The sequence below is a fragment of the Arachis duranensis genome, chromosome 7, assembly GCF_000817695.3.
Source record: "Arachis duranensis cultivar V14167 chromosome 7, aradu.V14167.gnm2.J7QH, whole genome shotgun sequence".
Lineage (NCBI taxonomy): Eukaryota > Viridiplantae > Streptophyta > Magnoliopsida > Fabales > Fabaceae > Arachis > Arachis duranensis.
This window is the reverse complement of record NC_029778.3, coordinates 77,571,521-77,590,760: the sequence shown is the minus strand read 5'-3', so window position 1 is coordinate 77,590,760 and position 19,240 is coordinate 77,571,521. Positions and strand designations below refer to the sequence as shown.

At 33.5% G+C, this 19,240-nt stretch overlaps 2 protein-coding genes and 1 non-coding gene across 4 annotated transcripts; all 3 read right to left on the bottom strand.

The window, feature by feature from the left end:
- Nucleotides 1-11,460: 11,460 nt before the first annotated feature.
- Nucleotides 11,461-12,835, bottom strand: LOC107459587 (transcription factor bHLH133). Of its 2 annotated transcripts, none has more exons than XM_021128196.2 (4): nt 12,566-12,835; nt 12,336-12,482; nt 12,061-12,177; nt 11,461-11,849 (listed from the first exon to the last, which is right to left on the bottom strand). In XM_021128196.2, the coding sequence occupies exons 1-4, from the start codon at nt 12,737-12,739 to the stop codon at nt 11,805-11,807; spliced, it is 483 nt and encodes a 160-aa protein (XP_020983855.1). In that variant the 5' UTR covers nt 12,740-12,835; the 3' UTR covers nt 11,461-11,804. The 2 variants fall into 2 exon arrangements, with proteins under 2 accessions (XP_020983855.1, XP_015933305.1); XM_016077819.3 differs by having other exon boundaries at nt 11,461-11,841; nt 12,566-12,826.
- A 1,961-nt stretch (nt 12,836-14,796) lies between these two features.
- On the bottom strand, nt 14,797-17,749 carry LOC107459885 (peroxisome biogenesis protein 2). The gene is made up of 8 exons (XM_016078189.3): nt 17,363-17,749; nt 17,148-17,261; nt 16,878-17,031; nt 16,624-16,760; nt 16,410-16,510; nt 16,201-16,318; nt 15,324-15,490; nt 14,797-15,166 (listed from the first exon to the last, which is right to left on the bottom strand). The coding sequence occupies exons 1-8, from the start codon at nt 17,513-17,515 to the stop codon at nt 15,052-15,054; spliced, it is 1,059 nt and encodes a 352-aa protein (XP_015933675.1). The 5' UTR covers nt 17,516-17,749; the 3' UTR covers nt 14,797-15,051.
- Nucleotides 17,750-17,810: 61 nt separating this feature from the next.
- On the bottom strand, nt 17,811-17,892 carry TRNAS-CGA (transfer RNA serine (anticodon CGA)). Its single transcript has one exon. It is a non-coding gene; the product is annotated as a tRNA-Ser (tRNA).
- Nucleotides 17,893-19,240: the final 1,348 nt, after the last annotated feature.

Genomic DNA, 19,240 nt, shown 5'->3' with positions numbered 1-19,240 from the left:
TTGATTTATAGTTAACCAAAACAAATCATTGATTTATATACTGTCATTTACTATTTCTTTATTGTTGAGGTCAAACAACCAGTAACTAAACTTCTCAGAAATTCAATCAATATTATTGACACAATATTTGAGAAAAGTATGACTTAATCCTAAAACATGACTTATTAATCTATATAACTTGCACATCTCAAGAAATTGTTAGCACTAAAACAAGCAAAGGTAGGCATGCATGTTGTTGAATAGGTTAATTTTGTTTAATAATAAATCCGTTAATGATAGAGTCAGGTGTATATTTTTTCGTGTAAAGTTGTCTAAATTCTTTTGGGGTGAAGCGATAAAGACTACAGTAGATTTGATCAACCTTTCTCTTTTGATTCCACTAAATGGTAATGTTCCAGAAAAAGTTTAGAGAAGAAAATATGTCTCCTATAGTCACTTGCGAGTGTTCGGCTGCAAGACTTTTGTTCACATTCCAAGAGATGAAAGGTCTAAACTTGATAGAAAGTCAAAGCAGTGTATCTTTACGGGTTTATGATCACGAAGACTTTGGTTACAGATTATGGAATCCGGTAAGCAAGAAAATAATTAGAAGCCGAGATGTGATTTTTCTTGAAGACCAAACTATTGAAGACCTTGAGAAGACAGATAAGCCAACAATAATTGTTAGACGTTCTACTGATGATGAACATGGTCCTTCTACTAGACCTCCTATTGATGGGAAAGATGTACAAGTTGATAATGATGGTTATGATTTGCATGATGAACCTACACCTCAACCTGAGGTGCCGGATGTTGAAGTTCCACCTGAACTACCAGTTGAGCCTCTACTAGAGAGCATCATCCTTCTCAGAAATACGCTCCTCATGAATATGTGATGAACACTGAGACTGGGGAGTCAGAGAGCTATCATGAAGCTATGTCTGATGAGTATAAGGAAGATTGGTTGAAGGCCATGCAAGAAGAAATGAAATTCTTGCATGAGAATCATACGTTTGAATTGGTGAAGTTGTCGAAGGGTAAGAAAGCATTCAAGAATAAATGGGTGTTCAAATTGAAAGCGGATGAAAATATCTCACGGCCAAGGTACAAAGCTCGATTGATTGTGAAAGATTTTGAGCAAAAGAAATGTATTGATTTTAAAGAGATTTTCTCTCCAATTGTGAAGATGTCCTCTATTCGAATTGTGCTTGGATTGGCGGCTAGCTTGAATTTAGCAGTTAAGCAATTTGATGTGAAGACTACATTCCTTCACGGTGACATAGATAAAGAAATCTATATAGAGCAACCAGAGAGTTTCGAGGTTAAAGGAAAGGAGCACCTTGTATGCAAGTTGAAAAAGAGCTTATATGGGCTAAACTAAGCACCAAGGCAGTAGTACATGAAGTTTGATTCCTTTATGGAAGGTCATGAGTATAGTAAGACTTCTTCTGATTATTGTGTGTATGTTAAGAAATTCTCTTGTGGTGATTTTATCATTCTCTTGCTTTATGTTGATGACATATTGATTGTTGGTCATGATACTAAGAAGATTGAAAGTCTTAAGAAAGACTTGAACAGATCCTTTACTACGAAGGATTTGGGTCTTGTAAAGAAAATCCTTGGCATGAGTATCACTCGTGATAGGAAGAATGGAAAACTATGGTTGTCGCAGCAGAAGTATATTGAGAAGGTTTTAGAGAGGTTTAGCATGAGTAACTCCAAACCTGTTAGTACTCCACTTGCTAGTCATTTCAAGCTAAGTTTACAGCAATATCCTACAAGTGAGAAAGAGAAAGCAGAAATGAAGAAGATTCCATATGCGTCTGCAGTTGGCAGTTTGATGTATGTTATGATTTGCACTAGGCCGGATATTGCTCATGTCGTTGGAGTTGTTAGTCGGTTTCTTTCTAATCCTGGCAAGAAACATTGACAAGCAGTGAAGTGGATTCTCAGATACCTTAATGGTACTTCCAGAGTTTGTTTATGCTTTGGGAGTGGCCAACCTGTGTTGGATGGTTACACAGATGCAAATATGGCTGGGGATCTTGATTCAAGAAAGTTTACTTCTGGTTATATGATGACATTTGCAGGGGGAGCTGTGTCGTGGTAATCTCGACATCAGAAATGTGTTGCTTTGTCTATTACAGAGGCAGAATACATTGCTATTGTTGAAGCTTCTAAGAAATTCTTGTGGATGAAGAAATTTCTACAACAATTAGACATCAATCAAGAGAATTTTGTGTTATTTTGTGACAGTCAGAGTGTTATCCATCTCAGTAAGAATCTGATGTTTCATTCCAGATCAAAGCATATAGAGGTCAGGTATCATTGGATACGTCAAGCGCTTGAGATGAAGTCATATGCACTTGAGAAGATCCATACTGATGATAATTGATCAGATATGATGACTAAGAGTTTATCTGCAGTGAAGTTTGATTCTTGCAAAGAGAAGCGGGTTTAGTGGAGTAGTCTATCCCGACTTAAATTGGTGAGGGGGAGATTTGTTGGTGGGTCCCCAACTAAGTGAGGCCCACATAATAAAAAAGAAATAAATAAAGAAAGAAAGTGGCTTTAAGCCACGGAGAGAGAAAGAGAGTTAAGCTTCTTTCGTTTTGAAAGAAAGAAAGACAAACGAAGCAGCGCCATTCGTCGAAGGAGAAGAAGAAATTTGGGGGAAAAAAGCAAGCCATTTTTTATCCGATTGAACCGGTAAACTTACTATATTTCTTATCAAATTTTAGTATGATATTGCTGGTGTAGAGATGAATTAGGATATAACTTGCTAGTTGTATTGCCTTCTTTTTTGCCTGATTTGAGATACCCACTTTGTGAATAGTTTATGTTGATTGCATCAGTTTTGATTATGTATTTTGTTGATTGTTGAGATGCCCTAGTGTCACTAGGAAGACTGTTTATGTACCCATTATTCTGATAGTGGAAGATTTTACTAGACTAAGTCCCGTGGGTTTTTGTCCATCTTTTGGGGGTTTTTCCACGTTGAAATTATTGTGTGTGATTATTTAATTTCTGCCATTATATTTGCTGCTTGGAATATCTTTGGTATTGCCTATTTAATCGCATAGGTTGTGGGAAAGTTATTTTTAGTGCTTCCGCTGTTAGACAGATTATTGTTTGAACCTGTGTTAAGTTTTCCCAACAGGAACAGGGGAATTTGTTAGAACTCACCAAATCATGAAGCAGCTTCTGATTGCGCGAAGAAAGCTGACGACGATACTCGAAGCAAGAAGATGACGAGTCCCAGGACCTGCTGCTTCTGACGCCGACGATGAAGAGTGCAACGAAGACGCACGACTGTGTGCAAGACAATGACAATACAGAGAGCAACGACGACGACCAGTCTCGAAGACGAGAAGAGGAACGTCGACCTTGATTACAAGACCGAAGACGAGAGAGAGCTCGAGTGCATGCCACAGTGAGAAATGAGAGAGATCGAGTTTGAGAAGATGAAGAACGATGAAAGAATAATTTTGATTTTTTTGGTTTCCCCGATATGTTTTTGTTTCGTTGTTAAATTATTTGAAAATATAAAATTAAGGTTAGTTGAATTTTAAAATTTAATTTATTTAAAAGGGTATTTTTGTCTAATCAAATAAAATAAAGATGTTTAAGATTTTTTATAAAATTAAATAATTTTTTTATTTAATTAAAAAAGTATTTTAATAAAAGTGGTGATATAATATATATTTTTTTAATTAAGAATCACAAACATAGTTGAATTTACACACGCTATCGATATAATTCTTGCATTGAGTGCATGTATGTTTGCTTTGTTTACAGGTTTTTCTTGCGGTTTGCTTGCTTTTTTAGTGAAGCATAACAAGATGACATATATATGCTGTGGCCTCTCTACTACAACTACTACTACAACCATGCATATATATGTCCAAAGAAAACGATATTTTATTTTCAGCAACGTAACTGATTGCATTGCTCGTGGGAGTTATAAGATTTCTCATGTAAATGGGCTTCTTTTTATATTTATCCGCTCTCTCGAAGTGTGGGTTAAATTATTTAGTTCCATGGAGACATTTTTATAATATTTCTAATTTTTTTTTCTTCTCTTTCATATCTAAGTATCCGTTTTTTACTGTATGATTTTTTACTATTCAGACGTGAGAAACCAATTTTCGAGTTATGCTGTATTAGCTATCGAATAAGTTTGTCTTTTACTGTATGACTTTATTTGAATACTTAAATATTACACTCTTGATGCATCCAAAATTATTGTGGCATTGTCTTTTTCGACTTATGGCCCTTCACAAACCATCAAACTTTAAACCCAAATAAATTTATTGTAGCTATACACACCATGAATTGTAATAATTACGGTCACTTTTAATTGATAATTAAATCATAATGTCAGTTCCATTTGTGTTTTAAATACATGCGTTTTAATTGGCAAATAAATGACAACCTCTTAGAAATTACTAAGTTACAGTGTCATAGCCGTATTCATTTTTTTTTTCCTTTGGATCATAGGATTATTTAGTTTTTAGAAACATATTTTGGATGAAAAATTATTAGTGTCTCATGTCATAATGATTTTTTGTTATGGACCATCTTATGCCTTTCTTCCTATAGCTCCCCAAAACAAATTTTCTAAATAAATCTTTAATACAACATCTAAGACACAACACTCAACATTTTTTACAGCCAAAATACTTATGGAACACGTACGTGTGAAGTCATCAGCACTCTTACTAATTAACACATATAATATCATCATTATTCTTATTAATTAACACATACAAATCATTATAACAATTAAACTAGTTATTAAATCAGATCGCACACAAACGACGGATCAATCTATATTGATTGACTCCCTCCATTATGTTGTTGCTAGCAAATATCACTATTTTTAGTTTTGGATCTTTCAAATCATTCTCGCAAGAGGTCCGGACCCATTTTTTTATGAGCCTTCCATAAAAAAATTCATTCTCTTCATAAAAAAGAGGAGGTAGAAACAATAAAGATTTATTTTTAGACTCATCCTGGAGTTGAATACCCCCTCAAGAATTGTTTTTGATCCAATCCGGAGGAATCAATAGAAAAGGCAAATCCCTTATGATACACCAGATCCGGCTCGGTTATGGATAGAGTGAATAGATCTGCCATTTCTTGAGATCTCTCTACTGAAAATTAAAAATCAAAATATTGATCAACAACTAAAAAATGTGAATATAATTTATTATTACCATCATTGGAAAAAGTACGTACATAACGAATTTTTTATTTTTATAAATTAAATAAATATAATAATTACTAAAATAAATCATTTTATAAACAAGTTAAGAGAGATATTTATTTCGGTAAATATTTTTAAAATTATTTATTTTGATAATTATTATATTTATTTAATTTATAAAAATAAAAAATCCCATCCAAAACAAAAACAAAATAAAAAAGAGAAAATTAAAATTATTTCATCTAGAATTGTTTTACCATGATCAATCCAGCAGCAGAATAAAAAAGACATGACATCAGAATGAACATCACAACTTCATAATTTATACTGTTCGATATCCCAGAGATAATAAATGTAATCCTTGAACATCTTCCACCGATTCATGATCGTCATTGTGATTGTTCTTTGCAATGGAAAGCCTAATTTCCTGCATTTAAAAGAGAATTAGACCAAAAATTATTTCCACCCTAACCCTTGCACCATTCACCAATGTATTCTTCTCTGCAACAATCTCACCGCAAAAGGATAAAGAGAGAGACAAAAATAAGTTATTCTCATTATTGAAGAAAATGAAAAATTTCCTTAAAAATATCTGTTTAGTTATTAAACTTTATATATTATGTATTATTTATGTACTCCTATTAAAAAAAATTATAACAAATAAATCTACATCTACTATTAATAAAAAAATAATCTACCTAACGTTTCGTGTTGTCGGAAGATGATCGTGAAGGTTAGGGATCAGAATTTTGAGGGAAAGTTGAGGTCGATGAACTTACGAAAGAGAATAAATGTTTTGTGACCATGGCAGAGAGAATTGGAGAAGTATGGTGCCAGGTGCTACTTGATATATGATCTTGCTTCCAGCATCTGTGGTTCTCCCTTTAGGATAACATGCGGCTGCTTCTTGAGATGTAGATACAGCGATGGTTCTTGGATTTCTGCCGCGTTTAGCCATGTAGAAATAAAAACATGGACACTAAACATTATTTTTAGGACAGTTTTTTATATTAGTGTATCTACTCTTAAAATAATGGACACATATTTTTTTATGAAAATTTTTTCTCTTTTTATCCAAAGATATTTTTTAATTATTTTATTTTTATCCTTTCTTATTTTTCTTAATTTGAACTCCTCCTTATTTTCCCTTCTTATCTGTGCTTCTTATATTATCTTATTTTCAATACTATTTTTATGTTGTTGGTGTATAGACCAATTTTTCTTATAATCTCATGTACTCCTACGTACTCTTATTCTCTATTAAATTAGTTTATACTTGATGCGAAAAATTTGAAATCATATAGCTATTTTAGTCTTATCCATATGTATCCAAACATAATACTAAATATTACATTAGTGTTTTGTACATCGTATTTAAACACAATATACAAAGAATAATTTTTAGTGCATCTATTTTATTATCTTTCTCTCAGTGTCTTATTCTATCGTGTCTTCAAAAACAAATGCAGTCTTTGTGACGGTGGCAGACAGAATCGAACAAGTATGATAGGATGTGTGATCTTTGATGCATGTGATCTTGCTTCCAGTATCCAGTATCCAGTCTACAAGATTGGAGACGAATTTCTGTGTGTATTTGAATTAGAGTTTGCAAACTAGAATTTGTATAAAATTAATTTTACAAATTTGATTTTGATAAAAAGTGAGTTAGTGTTAATGTTTGGTAATTTTATATCAAAATGGATTATAATAAAATAAGGGCCCTGCTACACATACATGCAAATAATGCATACAATCCTTACAAGTTGGCCCAACCCAGGTTTAATCCACGCGCACTCCCTCCCTTTAAATGGAGCGTCAATTCCACGCGCGTCACTTAAACGATTACGCTTCGAAAAAATCGCTCGTTATGGCTCACTCTTCCTCTTCTCCTTCAAAGATAACACAAATCCTCAAGTTTCAGCAACATTCCAAACTGAAGAAACATTCGAACTCGTCGTGAATAATAGCAGAAACCATCAACAAAAAAATAATTCAAGGTACGTTATTGTTTTACTCATCTTGTACATTTTTCACATTTCTATTTCTGATTTTGAAATCGAAGAACTAGGTTTTACTGTTCTTCTATGTTCTTCTAGGTTTTACTGATCTTCTTGTTCTAAATCTCATATCACTGTTTTTACTGTTCTTCTTATTCTAGGTTTTACTCTTCTTGTAAGTTCCTCTAGGTTTTACTGTTCTTCAAAGTGGTTCTAGGTTTTACTGTTCTTCTTGTTCTAGTTCTTCTCGTAACTGATTTTTCGCTGTATATTGCTTAATTTATTGGGTGTATATGAAGTAATTTATATGGGTGTATATGGTTGATTGTTGGGTGTATATGGCGTAATGTGTTGGGTGTATATGGTTGATTGTTGGGTGTATACGGCGTAATTTGTTGGGTGTATATTACTGAACTCATATCATGTAATATAATCAACTGTTGCAACTGTTCTAATATTGCTTGTCCTTGGGTGTATATTGCTTGACATTGTAATATTGCTAGAACTTGTATATTTATCCATGTTTCAGTGAATTGAACATAATTTTGAACTGATCTAATTAAATACTTATGAAATCGGTTTGGGTGTATGTGCCTCATCTAAGTTTTTACCATTCATCTTGCTCTAGCTTTTACTGTTCTTCTTGTTCTAGTTCTTCTTCTAATTGATTTTTGTGTGTATATTGAGTAATTTGTCGGGTGTATATGGCGTAATGTGTTGGGTGTATATGGTTGATTGTTAGGTGTATATGACGTAATTTGTTGGGTGTATATTTCTAAACTCATATAATTTAATATAGTCAACTATTGCAAATGTTCTAATACTGCTTGTCCATGGGTGTATATTGCTTGAGCTTGTATATTTATCGTTGTTTGAGTCAATTGAACATCATTTTGAACTGATCTTATTAAATACTTATAAAATCGGTTTGCGTGTATGTGGTTGATCTATGGGTGTATCTGACTGATATCTATGAGTGTATTTTTCATTGCAGTAAAAATGGAAGGCAAAAACTAAGCTGGAAAAAATGTAAGAACAAATATATGTCTTCGATCAAATCAGTTTTTCATAATAGAAATATATCTAACTCTAATTTTGCTTTGTTTACAGCAAATCAAGGATCTAAAGTGTGCAATCCATCTGTTGAGTGAGAAATTCAGAAATATGAGCGAGGAGAAGTGATGCAATAAGACTATCCAGGCCATCCTCATTGTTATTGAGTCCATTTTGTCAGATAGATTCTAATGATATTGTCACTGATTAATGTAACTGTTATATACTCTTGTAAGAAATTGAACACATGGTGTAAATATATTTGATCCAATTATAAGTAATTTTTTTTCCATAATTAAACTCTCTCTGATGTATTCAAAATGTCTGATTTATAGGTACTATAATATGAAGGAAAACATCAAACTAAATATACACCCATAACCTGGCATTTTACACCCAAAGAATGTTGATTATACACCCAAAACCCAAAACCCTTAAACCATAAACTCTAAACACTAAAAATTAAACCCTAAACCCTAAAACCTAAAATCTAAAACCATAAAACCCTAAACCTTAAATCATAAAACCCTAAAACGCTAAACCCTAAACCCTAAATCCTAAACCACCCAACCTACTATACCCAAATCATTGAATTTTAGGGTTTAGGGTAATTATCGTATTGTTTGATGATTTGAATAAGCGAGCTTTTCCGGGTAATAAACTTGTTAAAAAATGAATGCATGCTCTCACTCCTTTGTGTGCTTCTCATCCCTGCCCAGAAGTGGTGATCCAGATAGATTAGAACCCATATATGACGGTCTGCATAGAGATCTGCATAATACACCCAAACACAGACTATAAATACACCCGATAAAAATTAAATTTATACCTCTGCTGCAGATTTTAACCCAACATTACCTGAAAGCCACTTGTTGTCCACAAGACCAAAATTTAGCAGAAAATCATTCCAATTCCTATCAAATGAATCTTTGCTATGAGAGTTCCATTTTTTTCTCTCTGCTACATGTAATCAATTGATTCTTAATCTCGTTTTCCTTCGTATTTGTGCTCCGAACTCTTGTAGAAAAACCTGGAGCCTTGGCGTAGTTCCTGTAAAATTTTCCAGCATCTTCAAGGGTGGTAAAGGTCATTCCAACCTTAAGAACAAATTGGCCATCAACAACGGAGAGAGGCCGCAGAATACACCATGTCAAAAACTTTAAATACACGCAATTATTGCTAATATAATACACCCGAACGGCACCAACTCAACTAAAATGACAATAAAAGCCATAAGCTGTAAATACACAAGCTGCAGAATATACCATGACAAAAACTAAAAACACACCCAATCATGTATAATATAATACACTCGAACGACAATAACTCAGCTAAAATAACAGAAAAAGCCATAAACTGTAAATACACCCACACTCCCGAAAAAATACACCCAAAAAAGTTTTGATCTACACCCGAGCGTCTGCTATAAATTTCAGATAATCAATCAAAACTAATACATTACATTCAATCCACAGATTTATGTTGACGCGTTAGTCTCACAGTCAATGTTCACGAATTATTCAGCTACACAATGCTATACAAATTACCGCAACAAAATTCAGAGTAATCGTATGTAAATCAAACCTCAGGAACTTCGTTAGATTCAAATTCATAATCTACTTCGCCCTGATTCAACTGACAATATGAAGTTGAATCATCTATTATCTTCAAAACGAGTTCAAACTTTGATTTCAGAAATCAGAAAATCGAAAAGAAAACGAAACTGGAGTTATAGAGAGGAACTAACGTCAATAACGAAAAACAAACCAATGAGAAATGAGAGAAAAAGAACGATCGAAAAATCAAGGGAAGACGTGCGAGAAGAAGAACGATGAAATTCGGAAAGAAGGAAAACGAAGAAGGAAACAAATCTTTTAAATTTGGTAGTTATACAAACGCAGGATCTTTATATAACGCGTGTAAGTGACGTAAGAGTTGCAGTGCGTTTTGGTGGATTAGGCGTTAATGAACTTGTAATAGTTACAAGCCCTAATCTCGCGTGTAAGTGACGTAAGAGTTGCAGTGCGTTTTGGTGGATTAGGCGTTAATGAACTTGTAATAGTTACAAGCCCTAATCGCTTGTATACTGAACTTTTCCCATAAAATAAATGTTGCTTAGATTACATTATTTAAAATTACATTTAGACAAAAATTACTAAAAAAATATATAAATTTATATCATTCGAAATTATATTATTTTAACACTCTTTAATTATAATTTATTTGAAAAAAATTTAAATTTATGTATTAAAATTTAATACTCTTTTGATTATAATTTGTTAATACTCATCTTTAGTACTCTTCTTTATACTCTTTTAATTATATTTCCATGCTTCATGCAACGTACTGCTACCATTTGTGTATATATACTAAAAAAACAATGAAGCATAAAGTGTTTATTTGGGTACATTGATTTATATAAAAACAATAGAAGGTGCAAAAATAATTTCCTTGGTTAAATAACTTTTCAAACCTTCTCTTTTGCTACCCAAAAGAATCTTTCATTTTTTAACCATTCAAAGTGCTCTTGAATGAGGTATGGATGGGAGTAGTTTTATTTTTTTATTTTCCCCTTAAAAAGAATAAACATAATTGAGCTCCTTTAAAAGTATGATTTTAAATCAAATAAACTCCACACACAATTAATTAACATTATTTCAGAGTGTGCCCATGACCATATATACAAATAATAAAAGGTAATTACCAGCCACCACTCCATTGGCTTTAAATTCCAAAGTGGGATTAATTAAGATTGATGATGCAAGATGCAGCGTCAGGATGATGAAAGCATAGGAGCGTGAAGAGATGGGGCATGGAAGTACTTGAGTATTTTAATTTAATCGTAAAAAGTGGTCCAAATTATACATTATTCTTATTGAGAGTGATGTTCATGGGCCATATGAATACCCGTTATATCATCTTTTAAGCTTTAATTTTTAGATGAAGATAAATAAATAGTAGATTATACATAATGGAAATGTTTGGTAATCAAAGAAAATCAGCCAAAAACAGCTATAATTTGACTTATTTAGCATTCATTAATTATTGCGACAATTAATTAATGCTAAATAAGACAAGTTCTGGCTGTTTTTTTCTTGTCTCTCTAGCATTATCCTATACATAGCATGAATTTTGTGTGCTTTAATTTCTATTCTTTCATATTTTCGTCTTCATCGGTTGTTCTTGTGTTCCACTACTCTAATATATATTTGAAGATTAGAATGAAAAAGAAAAATAAAATAAAATAAAACTATCATCATTGAATAACAAATTAAAGAAATATATAGTGAACTCAATATGCAATTATTGAATTCCTAACTAGATTAGAGAGATTACTCCATTGCTAGTTTTATATATTCCGATCCCGTAACAATAATAATAATCATGAACGACATATGTGTAGCATCTTGAGCAATCAACCTTTTCTTTTCCACAAGGATTCCAAATTAAAAGAGATTAAGATCCGGTGGCAAATGGTGATGGCCAGTAACCGGCAGCATGATGATTATCTTGAGTTCCAACATGTTGGGTGCATGATATTGGAACCAAGCACAAGCCTCTACTCTTCAAGTCCTTTTCCTGATTCTTACTATCTTCTCCATCCTGTTTGACTATTATCTAATTAAACTCTTGCAAGTCATGAAATAGGTGAAAACTCAGGTGCAGTTGACTTCACGTGAAGTTGATAGTTAAGAGTCGTTAGATGAAAATTTAGTCAAATCAGTCAAATCATCTAACGGTTCTCAGCTATCAATTTCACGTGAAGTCGACTGCACCTGAGTTTCCACCTATGAAATATATCCAAACATGATGGGTACTTACAGTTACAGAGTGTGGATTATTGGTGTTGTCCAAATAAGGAGAGGTCAGTGCCTGAATTTGAGAGTGAAGGAATCCTATATATCCAATTGCTTCCAATAGAACGGAAGCTGTGTCAGTCTGCAAATTCATTATTAATACATATTGTCATGAAATCACTCTTTTAAAAGTAAGTTTAACTTGATAGAAAGAGATAACATGAATGGTTATATCTTTAACACATATATTGACCTTGGATGGTTTTGGAATGAATGAATGAATGAATGTGTTATGTGTACCTTTCCAAATGGAGAAACAAGTTGATGAAGGGATGTGATTCTATCACCAAGCTTCTCCTTTCTCACCTTGATGAGATGTTGTTGGCTTGAAACCCTACCTTTCTTGTTCTTGTTCTTGTTAGTGCTAATAATTCTACTACTATTACACTACACATACATGATACATTCCATTCATTATTCATTTGCATTTGGATGATATATGTCAAAATGTAATAAATTAAATTACCAACCTTGTAGGATACTGCTGGTGGTGATGGTGGTAGCTTCTTGCTACAAGTGAAATCTAGCAAGTTCATGTTAATGTTGATGTGTGAATAGTCATCTTCCCCAGTGCTGCAAACAAGATACTGATGATGATGATGAGGGATATTCCACCAGTTAGGGTTAGGGTTCCCACCCATCATTTTTTGCTGCAATTCAATGAAATACTAGTTACTCATCATCTTGGATCACTTCAACAAACTCAATAATTACTTGCTTTCTCTTTCTTTCTTTTTTTTTTTTATTGTTCCTGCTTTTGCTTTTTCATAAAGTAGCACGCAAAAGCTGCTGCCCACTCTATGTCTTTTAATTAAATAAATATTTTTCGAGAAAATACATGTTGCTAAAAAAAAAACCACATGCATGACCATGAATGTATAGTTATTTTAGTTTTATACTTTTATATATCATTCAATGAATCTGATTCTACACTCATCAAAAGTGACAAGTCATCGTGCATGATGCACATTTAATTCTAAGTATCAAGTGTAGAAATAGCTTATCCATTAATATTCATTTACGAGGGCAGTGAAAATAGAGCTGTCGAACAAGTTAGTTTCGTCTATTTAAGTTCGGTTCGTTAAGTCTGTGGGTTAAATAAGTTAGTCCGTTTAAGTTCGCTTTATTTATAGGCCATAATTTTTTAGCCTGACCATTTATAGTCAACTCGATGGGTTAAACGGGTCAGTCCATTTATCTTTTTATTTTATTTTTTTAAAAATATTTTAACAAAAAATATCATTTTTAGGTAAAAAAAATTTAAAAATAATTTTTTTTAGTTGATGGATCGAATTTTCGAATCGAATCATGAAAAATATCAATTAAAAAGTACTTCTTTTTAAATATAAAAAAAAATAAACGGTCACCCATTTAGTCCACCGTTTATCCCGTCATTTTTTTGGTTAATCGGACTAAGTCCGTTTAACCCAAAATTTAAATGGGTTTAATTTTAAAGACAAAGTTCTAACCATTTAAATGAATAAATAGATTGACCAATAAATTTAGCCCATTTTAACCGCTAAACGAAATATACATCTCAATAACCATCTAAGAATAAAAAGAATTTGTTGGGGCAACACTCCTAAACTATATATTCCAATTTTTTGTTCTCTTGTGTCTCATATCACATTATATACCATTGCATATCTTAATAACTAGAGATATCTAGATTATTTCTTGTTAACGTGCCACATTAATAATTTTGATATGCATTGCAAAGTATTCCATGTGGTATGATATTAGACGCACATGACCCAGTTAGTTAGATAGTAGAGAGTAGCGAACAAAAATCCAAAAGAGGGAAAACAAAAATGGGTGAGATGCAACAAAAAGAAAATTACATTTCCAAACGCCAAAAAAAGAATAAGAGTAGCACATGGTTGTGTATGTTTATAAGTACTTTTTGGTTCCCACTGCATACTTTTGTCTATGTCGTCTTTATGCCTTTATTTAGACCTCACCAAATAACCTTCAAATTGATGTGTAATATAACTGAGACATACACCCAAAACCATGAATGGAAGTAAACGATTCTCTCTTTCTATAAATAATATGTTTAGTTTGAGTTCGTAAGAATCTTAATTAAACAGCAAGCAAAAGGATTAAATGTTACTAATTCAACACATAAGCCGCAAGCTATGACTTAAATATATGACTAGTGGTCTTCTAATCAAGAATATTCATCAGAAAGTTTGGTCTCTCACCAACAGCCTTGAAGCTAAGTGATATCTACCAATCCCTTTTTATTTGTTTAATGCATGATGCATGGAAACAACAAAAACATAAGGAAAAAGAAAGATTAAAAAGGGTTTGGACCGAATTTGGCAGGATGAATTTTAAAGCTATCAGCATGTAGATAACAATAATTCGAAGGCAAAAGCAATCTTTTTTCATGTAGTTCAACTGTTGAGTCAAACAAGGCACTCAAATTAAGCTTGGCAGGTGGCTTATAGACATTTTACATGGAATGAAAATGACTACTTTGTCCCCTTTTTTTTTTCCTTACGGTTTTTTGTTTTCTTTTTATCAAGGAAGCACCATAGGCGCTTTACAATTTTTTTTCTCTTTTTATTGACGGGGCTTGGACTCGAGGGTAAAAAAAGAAAAAACCAAAAATAAAAATATGTATAGCTTCCCATTGATATTGCTAATTGCTATTAAGTGATGAGTGATGCTTGTGTAAGTGATGTGAAAGCATAAATAAACTCGGAAGACCACTGGTTTATTGCACTATATGTATGATGACATTGCTGGAAGGGCTCATACACCCCATTCAACCCATGACAATATGATACTAATAAGGAATATGATTCCTTTTGCAAATAAATGTGAATTAATAATGGAGAAAACAGAAGAAGAAAAAGAAAAAAGAATACAGCCACAATTTCAGGCAGTATTTTATATTGCTAATTCTGTATGGAGATATCGGAAGCCTTCTCCTCTTCTCATAATATCATCATTCCGTTGGGGCACCACCATGCCGCTGCATTGCACTAACTGGCTCACTGCACCTCGAACACCTATATGATGGAGCAGCAGCGCATCGCGTCCGAAGACAGTAGTAACAGTATCTGCCACAAAAATAATTATGCTTAGCACTTTTCCTATGATAATAAACTGCTGAATTTGAAGGGTGTCTATAATGATATGAAAAAGATAAAACTTTCCACAACCATAAGTTCGATTAAATTAATGTCCTTAACTAAGACATTTTAGAGATTCATTCACCTATGCTGACAAGGAATTGCAACAAAAGGAATGGTTGGAGTAGCCCGGCAAATGGGACATAGTGTGTCGTCCTCAGCTGAACTTGAAGATTTGTCCTTAGAAAATGGTCGAAAGAGATTTCTAACAGACGATGAGTTAAGTAGAGGAAGAAGCAGCAACAACATTTCCTGCCATCAGAGCATGGCATAAACACCAAAGCGTTGACAAATGAGGAACAAGACAGGCTCACAAATTGATTTCTAGCAAATCCAGAAGCATTTAAAAATAAAAAAGAAAAAACCCTGTGCATTATTAATTTGTTATGCACGAAATATAGTATAAGTACTTTGTATAAGTTTCCATCTTGTAGTCCGTAAAGACTGACCCTTGAGCCGTATGTTAACTTACAATATCATGAAATCTACCCAATTGACAATTGATTTTTGTTGTGCTATAAAAAAAACCAAAGGTATGCAGCAACAATTTTTGGAACCGGGAATAATTACATGATAAATTGTAAGTAAATTCGTAGGATTTTCCATATCACAAAACAATAAATACTTTGTGACATTAATTCATTTCATAATAGACTTGTCCAAAATCTTCAACTCAGAGTTAACATCACACCTCAAAAACAGAACAAAGACTGGACATTTAACTTGTGAAAACTTTCTAATATTCTTAAGAAAGCAGTGTTATATCATGAAAAATTGGAAAGTAGAAATCGGCACCCCTTTGATTGATCTAGAATGGTCCAATCAGCTAGCAATCCACATCTTTCACATTAATTTGTCTCAATTCTCAAATAGAAATCAAAAGGAAAAATCACATTTATGATTTAACATGCAATATCCAACCAAAAATGGAGAATAAAATTGAAGGAGAGAAGAAAAGGTACCGAGAATTCATTCCAAACTAGTTGTCGGTTCATATACTCAAAGCTAACTGCGCGATTCATATTCGGGCTCCCATATACAAGCCTTGCTCGTAAGGCTCTTTCAATAAGATTTCTATATCTGCTTCACAATAACACACAATAAGATAAGATACACATTACTCGTCATCTCATCCTATGGGACGCAATTGTCCAGTTCTTGAAATAATTACCTTCCAGTACAAAGAAAAATCAACAAGTTTCCAAATGAAGCAGCTCTATAAATCCCTTCTACGCGTTGTAGCAAGATCCATATACGCTGTGCTAATGACCTCTGAAAAAAAAAAAAACATAAATTAGATTCATTCCAATACACTTCCATCTGCAGGTTTACAGAACAAGATTGCAGTGAGGCCCCAAAAAGACCATAAAACACAAAATCTATACCTGCTCAGTATCACCCCATCTTCGAAAAGCAGAGAAAGATTGTAGACGAGCCCAAATATACTGACCACCAACAGTGGCAATACAATACCAAAGTTTCTGAGCTACAGTAAGTCCTGGTCCCTCCAAACCAGTTCTAACTGTGAACAAAGTATCATAAAATCAGCATTATAAGAAGTTTGCCAGGATGAACATCTTATCAGACCAAATTAAGCATAATATCAGGGAAAATGCACACAAATGAAAGTACATGTTACCTTTTTGTCTGGATTCGGTTGCGCGCTCATTCCTGTACCTGAGATTCATGAGAGCAATCCCTGGAGTAGGCTTATCTACCCAAATTGAGAAGCGCCAAATAAGGAACTCAAGGAAAGCATCAAGCTCGGCCTCATACTGAAATAACATTCCTGGCTAATCCCAAGCAAAGACAAAAACAACACAGGAATGAAGAAAACTCTGAAATACGTTACAAGAAGCTCGAACATTTGCAGCAAAAAATGAAGTAAAAAGGAAAGGCAAAAGCTTACCTTCATTAAAGAGAAGACTTTAACAAGCTGCTCTTTCAACATGGCGGACATTTCCACATCCAATCTTGCAGCATCAACCTGGTTAACTCTCGATATCGTAATCGGAATCGTAGACTGCAGCAAAAATCAGCGCGATTACGAATTGAAGAAGAAAAGTTGAGATTGATAAGGGCGAAAGCAAACCCTAACGAATTGAAAGGGAGCTGAGAGCTAACCTGAGGAGAGTGGGAGAGAGAGGGCCAGAGAGGGAGAAAGGAATTGTATGTGTGAATCCAAGCATCTTGTGGCGGTGCTGATGATGATTCTGTTGGAGCAGTGGTTCCAGCGACGGCAGTGCCGCCACTCGAGGACGGTGGCTCTCTGTCCATTCACCGCACCGAATAGTAACAGATAGATATATGATTATGATTATGTATATCCAATCCAAGATAACAGTGTTAACGACAAGTTGAAGATTTGAGGAATATAGGATTGCGATTCATTCTTCACCTCTCTCAACTCTACTTTCTACTTTCTAGCTGCTTCCGTTCCGTTGCTTCAACCAACACAGAACGGTTATCAAAACCGATTCCCCAACTTGCTACTTGCTTCAACCAAAGCAGCTCAAGAAAGGTCCTTTTGGTCTTTTTCTTCTAAAAAAGAAAAAGTATACAGAAAATAAAACGTCGACAGCAGGATTCAAACCTGCGCAGGCAAAGCCCAACAGATTTCGAGTCTGTCTCCTTAACCACTCGGACATATCGACCATATATTCTTAATATTTTCTACATTGAATTTTACTGTAAATATATTAGTGTTTGCTTAAAACCCTGTGAAGCCCAATTGTAGTGTGTGTTAAAAGCCCATAGTTTTCAGTTGCTGCTGAAGATTACTGGCCTTACCATGTCCAATACAAGCTAAAATCATAGAATAACACTTCATACAAGAAAAAACAAAAAAAAAAAAAGAAAAAAGCTTGAAAAATGTCTCTGCTGCTGTGCCACCTAATCAAGTAATTGATTATTTTGTTGGAACGAAATAAATCCAACTTAACTTGAAATAATTTTATTACCACCTTAGTCCATGTGATATTCTGCAGATCTATTGGTTCATTCCTCCCATTAATTGGTTGCCACCATTACCCAAAACACTAAAGGATTAAGATCATGATACTTTAATCCCATTTTCAGAAAGATCATGTTATTTTTCCATTTACTGGGCTGCTGGGGTGTGCTGAAGTTACACACATGTCAAAGTTTCCATTCTCAATTTACTATTTGCTATGATGATTAGATTAACATCATTACCTTTAAATTCAATGATTGTGTAAATGGCATAATTTTGCTACTATATAGTAAGATAAGAAATTAAAGTAAAAAAGGATGATAATAAGATAATGTAGTGTCCATAAGGCGAGGCATGTACACATAATAATTGCAACTTTTGAAAGGCTTTTGGGCATGAAAAGATTCCAAACGTACACACATAAGTTCCACTCAGAAATAGGGTTGTCGCTGTAAATATATATATATAGCACTCTACTTAGGAGGCTGCTGGCAGGGAAATTAAGAGTGTAGTGCGTTTGGTTGGTGGAGAGAAAGAAAGAGAGTGACATGAATGAATGAATGAATGATTATAGAGTTGAACTTGTTCACAAGTTATCACTGGTGGTGTGATGGCTAAAAGCGCAGTATTCGGGTCTTCCATCCATTAACCATGACTAAAGTCTATACCGCATATTCTTTAATTTGTACCAAAACACATGGATTCTACTTTGGAAAAATAAATCAAGAAAAGTAGTAAAAGGGAACACAACACATACAACACTAAGACCTTATTTGTTTATAGGAAAGGGAATTGAGACACAAAATCGTGTTTGGCAGAGGAGATATGGATAGAGACAATGTGTCGAGAGACATTGAATTAGTGTATTTTGTGTCCATCTTGACAGGAAGGACACAGAGACACTAACAAGAGACACAACTTATTTTTTATTTTTTCTTTCATTATTTTTGTTAATTTTTAGTAATTATATTATTTATTATTATATTTTTCATCTCAAATTTTTTTAATGAAAAAAATAAGAATAAATTGAATTTTCATAATTTGTTCTA